General features: G+C 59.3%; 1 protein-coding gene across 1 annotated transcript; it reads right to left on the reverse strand.

The window, feature by feature from the left end:
• Positions 1 to 4,395: 4,395 nt before the first annotated feature.
• On the reverse strand, positions 4,396 to 9,388 carry TRIM47 (tripartite motif containing 47). Its single transcript, XM_010387564.2, is given in 7 exon segments — positions 4,396 to 5,362; positions 5,874 to 5,948; positions 6,374 to 6,473; positions 6,475 to 6,573; positions 6,734 to 6,964; positions 7,245 to 7,340; positions 8,392 to 9,388. Coding segments are annotated over 7 exon segments (1,923 nt in total). The 5' UTR covers positions 9,073 to 9,388; the 3' UTR covers positions 4,396 to 4,721.
• Between the last annotated feature and the right edge of the window lie 853 nt (positions 9,389 to 10,241).

The raw sequence follows: 10,241 nt of genomic DNA on the forward strand, positions 1-10,241 counted from the left end.
CCTCCTGGGGTGTGGGGAAGCCATGGGAGCAGCCCAGGCCGCTTCCTTCAGGCCGTTGGTTGGAACCCGAGCTCATTTTCCCACAGAAACAAAGTGCGAGTGGAGGTTGGCTCCCTGCCTGGCCCAGAGCAGCCAGGCCCAGCAACCAGCGCCAAAGCCTGGGAAACCCCTCACCCTGCACCATTGTCTGGGCCTGGTGGGGGCCTGGCGGGGGCTCTGGCGGGAGCTTCTGAGGCCACAGACCCTCGGGCAGCCGTGCCAAGGCTCTGGTGACCGTGGGAACTGGGACCTGGCTGAGGGCAGCGCATACACAGGCGGCAATGCTGGGAAGCAGGGTTGTGTGTGTGTGAGTGTGAGGTGTGTGTGTGTGTTTAGACATTTCTTTTTTTGTTTGTTTGGAGACAAAATCTTGCTCTGTCACCCAGGCTGGAGTGCAGGGGTGTGATCTCGGCTCACTGCAACCTCCGCCTCCCAGATTCAAGCGATTCTTTTGCCTCAGCCTGCCGAGTAGCTAGGACTATAGGCACGTGCCACCACTCCCGGCTAATTTTTGTATTTTTTAGTAGAGACGGGGTTTCCCTATGTTGGCCAGGCTGGTCTCGAACTCGTGATCTCAAGTGATCTGCCCGCTTCAACCTCCCCAAGTGCTGGGATTACAGGCATGAGCTACCACGCCTGGCCTGTTTAGGCATTTCTAAGCACAAGACACACCTAGACTGGGCGGTATGGAGAGAGTGTTCTGGACTGGGTAACTGGGCAGTCCCCCAGTACCCCGTGCCTCAGTTTCTTCCTCTGAAAATGGTAGTGGGAGGGGAAGGTTGAGACTAGGTCAGTGGTTTTCTCATTTTTGTTTCTTTTTAACAGTTTCTCTTTTCTTTTCTTTTTTTTTTTTTTTGAGACGGAGTCTCTCTGTGTCACCCAGGCTGGAGTGCAGTGGCGCAATGTCGCCTCACTGCAAGCTCTGCAAGCTCTGCCTCCCGGGTTCATGCTATTCTCCTGCCTCAGCCTCCCAAGTAGTTGGGACTACAGGTGCCCGCCACCATGTCTGGTTAATTTTTTATTTTTATTTTTATTTTAGTAGAGAGGGGGTTTCACCACGTTGGCCAGGATGGTCTTGATCTTCTGACCTCATGATCTGCCTGCCTTGGCCTCCCAAAGTGCTGGGATTACAGGCGTGAGCCACCGCACCCAGCCCAGCTTCTTTTTAAAAAGCGGTCTTGAATCAAATAGGCAAAAGCTTCTCTGATTAAGATGTTGGCAGGGGTGCTGAGAGACCTGCCCCCAGCCTTTCCGCAGCCCACCCCGCTCAGTGCACCTCCTCCTAGGTCTTCTCAGAGCATTGTTGGGAAAGTCACTAGGCTGGAGCAACATGCATTCATACATAGACGATCACCCAGGCAGACACTCACGCATAGCACACACACACATGCAGATATACACACATGTATGCAGATATATGCACATATACGCATACACACAAAATACCTAGGCATGCAGACCACACACACACACACACACACACACACACACTCGCAGTCCAGGGTAACAAAGGAAATGCGAGGTTGTAGCTAACATTCCAGTCTTCAGAGTCTGAAACTTGGGATCTGAAGAGCCAGCCCCTTGCTAGCTGTGCACCCAGGGGCCAGCCAATCCCTGGCTCTGAGCTGCAAAGCTACAATACAGGGATTTGGGATTAAAATGCTTCTTTCAGGCATGGTATAGAACCCTGTCTCTATATTTTAAAATTTATTTTATTTATTTTATTTATTTTTATTTTTATTTTTTTGAGACGGAGTCTCGCTCTGTCGCCCAGGCTGGAGTGCAATGGCCGGATCTCAGCTCACTGCAAGCTCCGCCTCTTGGGTTTAGGCCATTCTCCTGCCTCAGCCTCCCTGAGTAGCTGGGACTACAGGCGCCCGCCACTTCGCCCGGCTAGCTTTTTGTATTCTTTAGTAGAGACGGGGTTTCACCGTGTTAGCCAGGATGGTCTCGATCTCCTGACCTCGTGATCCGCCCGTCTCGGCCTCCCAAAGTGCTGGGATTACAGGTTTGAGCCACCACGCCCGGCCAATTTATTTTATTTTATGTATTTATTTTTGAGACAGGGTCTCACCCTGTCATCCAGGCTGAGGTATAGTGTGGCATGAACATGGCTCACTGCAGCCCCAACCTCCTGGGCTCAAGGGACCCTCCCATCTCAGCCTCCCAAGTAGCTGAAACCACAGACACGCACCACCATGCTGGCTGTTGTTTGTTTTTTGTTTTTGAGACAGAGTCTGGCTCTGTCGCGCAGTCTGGAGTGCAGTGGTGCAATCTCGGCTCACTGCAACCTCCGCCTGCTGGGTTCAAGTAATTCTCTGCCTCAGCCTACTGAGTAGCTGGGATTACAGGAGCCCGCCACCACGTCCAGCTAATTCTTTTTGTATTTTTAGTAGAGACATGGTTTCACCATGTTGGCCAGGCTGGTCTTGAACTCCTGACCTCGTGATCCACCCGTCTTGGCCTCCCAAAGTGCTGGGATTACAGGTGTGAGCTATTGCACCTGGCCAATTTTTATTTTTATTTTTGATTTTTGTAGAGATGGGGTCTCACCATGTTGGCCAGGCTGATCTCAAACTCCTGGGCTCGAGTGATCCCTCCCACCTCAGCCTCCCAAAGTGCTGGGATTACAGGTGTGAGCCACCATGCCCAGCCTCAATTTTTTTTTATAAAGAGATGTTTGTTTCCCAAACTTCCACGCAAGACTCTGGGCTGGAGGCCACTCTGCAGATGGCATCCTTGCTGATTGGCTGTGTCTGTGGCCACAGGCGTGACCAGTCTCACCTGAATTCCACCAAGAAAGCACCAGGCTTGTCTAGCTCACATTCCAGGACATGCCAACGCTTCCTGCAGGGTCAGCGACCAGAAGGTTCTCTGGCAAGGGGAGCCTGTAGGGTAGGGAGTGCCAAGTAGGGGGACAAGATGAGACAGCAGGTGGCATGAGGGGTGGGAGGGGTCCTGTGCAAGGTAGGAGGCTTGTAGTAGGTGGTCCAAGGAGCATCCAAGGGGACAGTGGGGCAGCCTTCTCCTCCAGTCCCTTTCACTGCTGGGTGAGCTGGGGACCCGTGGCTGCCAAGGGAACGGTGTTGAAAACACAAAGCACCAGAAGCAAGGAGGCCCCGCCCGGAAAAACAACATCCTGGCTGCTGGGGCCCAGGCAGGCTCTACGGGAGGGGCTATTTTTAGCTGCTGAGGCCGCTGGGGCTGGACTTGTATGGCCTTGCTGTGTGGCTGCATAACTCACCCATTATCCCGCCTGACCTTGAGATGGGCGTCTGTCTAAGAGGCCTCTCTGTCTGCCCTTGCCCTTGGCCACAGCCCCTCTCTGGGGTGTACCTGGGCCACACAGAACCCAGGGAGGAGTGAGCTGGCCTGGGCCTGGAAACATACTGGCCTGTACCCTCAGAGCATCCCAGGCCTGGCTTGGGTTCTAGGGCAGCAGAGGGCACTGGGCCCTCCCAGAAGAGAGGCAGAGGCTCTCCTGGGGGACAGGTCACAGGTGTCCCCAGCATGGAGGACAAGAAGATTCCAGAGGGGGACATACGTCCTTTTATTTTTTGAGATGGAGTCTTGCTGTGTCGCCCAGGCGGGAGTGCAGGGGTGTGATTGATCTTGGCTCACTATTACCTCTGCCTTCCGGGTTCAAGTGATTCTCCTGCCTCAGGCCCCTGAGTAGCTGGGATTACAGGTGCCCACCACCACGCCCGGCTAATTTTTGTATTTTTAGTAGAGACGAGGGGTTCGCCAAGTTGCCTAGGCTGGTCTCGAACTCCTGACCTCAAGTGATCTGCCTGCCTTGGCCTCCCAAAGTGCTGAGATTACAGGCGTGAGTCACTGTGCCTAGCCAGGACATAAGTCCTCTTATTGTAGATGCTCTGGGCTCCAGCCACATCCTGGGCCGGCTCTGTGGGCTGAGGGCTATGTGTGAAGGAAGTTCCAGGTCTCAAAACTCTCTTGCCCACGCCCAGGGGTCCTGCCCTGTTCCTGGAGGGGTGATGCCTGCATTTAATGGTGGGCACAAACAGTACAAACAGCGAAGGCAGGTCCAGAACCAGGCTGCCACATGAAAGATAGAAATAGCTGGTGGGAGTCAGGCCATCCCAAGCAAACACTCAAGCAGCCGGGATGGCAGTGGGGCTGGAGAAGCCACCTCTGGCTGCCCCTGCTGGGAACAAGGGAGTAGGGGTGCCCCAAAGGGCAGGTACCCTGTTCCAGTCCCCTTCTCACAGGCCAAGGCTCTCTCTCAACAGGCATCCTGGGACCAGGGGCTCTGGCCCCTCTCCTGCCTGCCCACTCAACCAGCTTATGAATGAGAGCGGTTCTGGGAATCCTTGGGTGGAGAGGATGGAAAAGGAGTCATTCATTCAACAAGTGTTTATTGAGCACCTACTACATGCCAGACATTGTTCTAGAAACCTGGAAAAGAAGGGGTCAGGGTAGCTTGGAGCTGTCCCAGCTGTAGTTCTGTCTCTCAGAAGCGAGGTCTGCAGGGGAACAGGGTCTGGGGGGGCCTCCTGCCTGGGGAGGGGGGGAAGGCTGAGTATATAAAAGGTGGAAGCCTCTAGAAATGAGAAGGCTGGGTGTGTGGGACTCATGCTGGTGCCTTCCCCAGAGGAAGGAGAGGGCCCAGAGGAGGCAGCTTCCTGGAGCAGAGACCGCAGCAGGAGCGCCCACGCCCCACATCACCTCCTCTTCAGCACGGATATGCAGGACTTCTTGAGGGGCCCGATCTGCAGGTGAGCGTCCACACTCTCCAGGAAGAAGGCAGGCTTGAGCCTGTGGGTGAACAGCCCTGCAAAGTGACTATCCAGGCGGCTCTGGAAGGGGTCAATGGGGGAGGCCGGGATGCCACCCCGGCGGGGCCGGGAGGCCTTCAGCCTCCGCAGGAGGCTCATCTTGCCGTCCCGCACAGCATAGAAGGCCAGGGCACGGTCGGCATATTCTAGGCAGACCCCAACTGTGGGCGAGAAGGGGTGTGGCAGGGGAGCCTCCAGCCCATGAAACCAGACGGAGAAGCTGCGTCCATTCCACTGCAGGCAGCAGGAGTGGGCGTTGCGGCCCAGCCGGCCGCGGTCGTAGGGCTCTTGTGGGGAGAAGTCTTCGGCCATGACCCCCACGCTGACCCAGCCCTCGATAATCTCCACCTCCCAGTAGTAGGTGCCCCGGTCCAGGGCGCCCTCGCCCAGCACCTGCTCACAATGGGCGAAGCGGGTAGGCGACTCAGGGTAGTTGATAGGAGACAGCACCCTCTTGACACCCTTGGTTCCAAACAGCTGCAGGAACTTGTCTGCCGTGTCACTGTCCAAATCCACGATGTAGGCAACTGATCCCGCGGACAGAAGAGAGAGGCAGGGCTCAGGGCCAGGCTGAGAGGCACGGCCCCTCCACAAGTGCCCACCCCCAAAAACACAGCCTCTCCCCTGCTTTCCAACTGGCACAACCCAGCCTCGCCGGAGACCACCCCAGGAGCTGCCCTAGCTCTCCCCACGAACTAGGGAGAGGAATCCTAACCCTTGTGTGCCAGCGCCCTGCTGGGACCTGCGTCTGGGATCAGCCTAGCAGCCCTGGGAGGGCACAGTGTGAGTGGAGGGGGCAGGGCGCCCACTTACACTTGAGGAAATAGTCTCAGCCTAGCAGCCCTGGGAGGGCACAGTGTGAGTGGAGGGGGCAGGGCGCCCACTTACACTTGAGGAAATAGTCTCAGCCTAGCAGCCCTGGGAGGGCACAGTGTGAGTGGAGGGGGCAGGGCGCCCACTTACACTTGAGGAAATAGTCTCAGCCTAGCAGCCCTGGGAGGGCGCAGTGTGAGTGGAGGGGGCAGGGCGCCCACTTACACTTGAGGAAATAGTCCCTGGGAGCTTCACTCTCCAAGAGGTTCGTGCTATCGGGGTCCTGGGGCTCAGCATCAGCTGTAGAAGAGGAGATAATGGTGAGAATGCCCCCAGACTGCCCCCCTCTGAACCTGTGACGACAATCCCTTCCCCCTTCACTTCCTCCCAGAGTCCAGAGCCACCAGGGAGCAAGCACCACCCAGACGTGGCACGCTGTGCTCACACGCATGCCCGTTGCCTGTGTTCTGCTCCTTGCCCCACGTGCTTCCCGGGCCACAGCCCCTCTGGAGCTAGAGGGTGGGCTAGGAGAAGCCCCCTCTACCCCAGGTCCAAGGGGCTGATGGATCCTCACAGGGTGGCAGCTCTAGTCACTGGCGGGATTTGGGCTCCTCCCTGTGCCAGGCACAATTTTCCTCCTCCACTTCTGGATGGGCACCAGGGCTGGGGGCCTGTGCGAGAAGCTGGGAGAGGGTGAGTCATCGGGGGAGTGGGGCGGTGCCCACCTTCCGAGTCCAGCTTCTGTGGCCCGTCCTCGTTGCCAGCCGGCCCCCTCAGCTGCTCCCACTGGTTGGCGCAGGCCACGGCCAGCACGTCTCTCACTGCGCAGGACAGCTTGGGAAGATTTGGTGAAGCTGAGCTCCCTCGGCGGTCCAGGGCCAGGGCCACACCCCTCCTCCAGGGCCAGCCTTAGTGCCAGCAGCTCCTGTGCCAGAGAAATGCCCATTAAAGCTCTGCTGGCCATGGCTCCTCCTTGCTGGGGGTGGAGGCAGCTCTGCCAGGAGGTCATGCACCCACTGCCTCCTCCCTCCACCCCGACCTGTCCCAGCTTCTGTTCCTTCTGTGGCCCCCAGAGCGGCCCTCACCTGCAGGAAGCTGACTGAGTCGGCTTCAGGGACCTGGCTGAGATTCTGGCGGGCTCGGCTCAGGCGGCTGCGCTGTTCCTCCTGTCGCCGCAGGTCACCCTGGGAGCGGCCCAGCATAGCAGCTTCCCCCTCCTCAATGAAGGCCAGCACCTGGGTCTGAAAGCCCTGCAGGGCAGCCGCAGCATCTGCAAACAGCCGGCTCACCCTCTCCCGCTCCGCCACGGCTGCACTCTGCACAGAATGACAGTAGCAGGGGCAATGAGGGCAAAGAACCATCCTGGACTGTGGCTCCCTCCTTCCCTGACCCCGGCTTCCCACCAACCCTCTTGAGGTGACAGAGGGGCCAGCCTGAGCCTACCCTGCATCTGGGCCAGGTCAGGGGACACTTGTGCTCAGTGGGTATGCGCATGGCTTGTTTGGAGTGGATTGTGCCATGCTGAAAGCATACACTGCCAGGAGTATGCCCACTGCAGGGGAGGACAGGGATGGAGGCTGAGGAGGGGTGTCTGACCTTGATGAGGGCCACTGTGCGCCTGGACTGTGCAATGCCAGCACCCAGTTCGTCCATGCGGTCCTCCACGGCGCTCAGGACTTTCGGCTGCTCAGCCTGTGGACAACACCCTCCATGAGTGTGACGTCTGGCAGAGGCCACAGCCCTGCCCTGGGGTCCCAGGCCTTGCCAGGGGAGAGAAGGGGGTGACCGGGGAGTGGTATCTGTGCATTGGGTGGGACTGGAGTGGCCATGACGTCCCATAATATGCCAGAGGGGCCTGCAGTCCAGGCTGGTGCCTTTCCTGAACGCCTGGAGGACCCGCAGGCTGACTGGGTGTCTGCCTCCCGTCTCTGACAGGAGGCCCAGTACAGGGCTTTCCTCTGGTCTCAGTGTTACTCAGATGAATCTGAGAACTTCCTTCGGCGAGGAAGCGGCACAGAGTAAGCGAGTTAGGTGCGGGGGTTGGGGGTGACTGCACAAGGAAGCATTAAGCTGTCCTGGGAATCACTGTTCCCAAAGAACCTGCATCCACAGTCCAGGCCTGAAAAAAGGGGATTCCGGGCAAATCCCCTAGGTCTTATGAGTCACTGCTCCAGGCAGGAGAGACGGAAAATCCCTCGGCCAGAGGCGCCAAGACAGGGCTGGAGGCCAAAGGAAACTGGGGGCGGGAGGTAGAGACTGCGGCGCACATGCTCCCACCACGGGCCCCCGGAACAGCTGGACAGAGAATCTGTGTGCCCGGCCGCCCTCTGCCGCCCTCCTGCCGCCTGCCACACCCATCGAAAGCCGCAGACTTAGTCCAGGGCAAATCTGAGCTGAGACCGGGTGAGCCCCTGGGCGGCAGCAGGAGCCACGCTACTCGAAACCCCGCAGGCCTGACCCGGTTCCCTCCCGCCTACAGCCCCATAGACCCCGGCCCGGCTTCAGGTCCCCTGCCCGCTCTTCGCGTCCTTGTCCCGTTCTCTCACGTCCCTCCTTCTCCCTTCCCATTTCCATCCCGCGAGCAGATGACCTTGTCAAGGCTGGAAGGGACCGCAAAGATCCTCAGGTTAGAGGAGGAAATTAAGATCCAACCCGGGAAGGCTGGGGGATCCAAGGTCCTCGGCCCGCTCGCGCGCGGTCAGTCACCAGCCCCGGCTCACCCGAGTGTGCCCCCGGAGCCCACCTCCTGAAGCGCGCGCTCCTGCTCCAGCGGCACCAGCTCGTGGCCGCGGTGCTCCTGGGCGGCGCAGGCCTCGCACAGACACACGCGCTCCGCGCGGCAGTAGCGCTCGAGCGGCCGCAGGTGGCGCGGGCACAGGCTCTCCTCTAGCCGGCGCAGCGGCGGCACCAGGCGGTGTCCGCGGAGTGCGGGGCTGCGCTCGTGCGGGCCCAGGTGCGCGGGGCAAAAGGAGGCGAGGCAGGAGAGGCAGGACAGCGCGGCAGGCAGGGCCGCGCCCTCGGGGCACGCGTCGCAGCGCACTGGCTCTTCGCCCGCGGACCACGGCTCGGGCGCGCAGGGGGCCGACGGCTCCGGGGCGCTGGGCGGCGCGCTGGGCACCGAGGGCTCCGGAGCCGGAGCAGGGGCCGGGCCTGGGCCAGGGCCGGGCCCGGGGCCCGAGCCCTGGCGGAGCTGCAGCAGCTCGGACAGCGTGTGGTTCTTGCGGAGCTGAAGGCCGTCGGGGAAGGGCTCCTGGCACAGCGGGCAGCGGGCCGCGCCTCCGGGTCCGCCGGCGCCACTCGCGCCACGATGCGGCCAGAGTGCGCCCAGGCAGGCGAGACAGAAGTTGTGGCCGCAGGGCAGCGTCACCGGCTCCCGGAGCGGCTCTAGGCAGATGGGGCAGCTGAAGGGACCACTGCTGTCCATGGTTCAGCGGCCGCCCAGGGCGCCGCCGATTCTGCTCCGGCCTGGGAGGGACCCGGGCCGTTCGCGCCGCGGCACCGCCCCCTGGGACCTAGGCCAGGGCTCCGGCCCCCGCCCGCCCCCAGCTCGGCCCGCCCCGCAGCGCCACCCGCCCGCCCGCTGGTCCGCGGACTCCCAGTCCCCGCTCAGACAACGCGGGGAGGCCTCTGAGCCCGCGCAACCCCCAGGGGAGTCCGCGTGGTCCCAAGGAAGGGCACTGCTGAAAGGGTGTGAAACTGAGGGAGCGCGGGCGGAGAACGCGAGGGGTACAGCGGAAGGAATGGGAAGGGCTCAACCTCCATCCCTCTGGTCCTTCTGGGCCTGGCCAGGGCTCCGCAGGGGCTGGGCGGGTCTAGCTGTGTCACGACTGCACCTTTGCGCTCGACCCCTCCCCGGCACCCTTAGCAAAGTTCCCGAGCTGCTGACTGCAGAGAAAAATAACTGCTGATGTACACATGTTTTTGCCCCTTAGCGACTTTTTTTTTTTTTTTTTTTTTTTTTTTTGATACAGAGTTCCGCACTTGTCGCCCAGGCTGGAGTGCAGTTGGGCGATCTCGGCTCACTGCAACCTCCGCCTTCCGTATTCAAGTGATTCTTCTGCTTCAGCCTCCCAAGTAACTGGAATTACATGCGCTCGCCACCACACCCGGCTAATTTTTGTAATTTTTTTGTAGAGATGCCGTTGTTGGCCAGGCTAGGTCCAGGCTGGTCTTGAACTCGTGACCTCAGGTGATCTACCCGCCTCAGCCTCCCAAAGTACTGGGATTACAGGCGTGAGCCACAGCGCCCAACCCCTTTAGCGACTCTGTTTACCCCCAGTGGGGAACTTGGGCTTTTCTAGATCTGAAATGGGAAGTTGATGTCATTCCCTGAGTCCCTTGCCTGAGGAATTTAGTTCTGGTCCCTGGACACTGGGGGCACCTGTGGTGGGGCTGGGGGTTCCCCAGCTGGAAGTATTTAAAGCTCATCTAATTATGCACTTAAAGTTGTGCATTTTATTGTATGAGTTGTATCTCAATAATGTTAAGTTAAAACACTACACCAGAATGACAACAGAATAAGTAAAGTAGCGCTGATTATAACCCAGAGTGTAAAATAAACATCTATGGGTCCATGCCGATATAAATAAATAA

Source organism: Rhinopithecus roxellana, chromosome 19, assembly GCF_007565055.1.
Source record: "Rhinopithecus roxellana isolate Shanxi Qingling chromosome 19, ASM756505v1, whole genome shotgun sequence".
NCBI classification, from domain to species: domain Eukaryota; kingdom Metazoa; phylum Chordata; class Mammalia; order Primates; family Cercopithecidae; genus Rhinopithecus; species Rhinopithecus roxellana.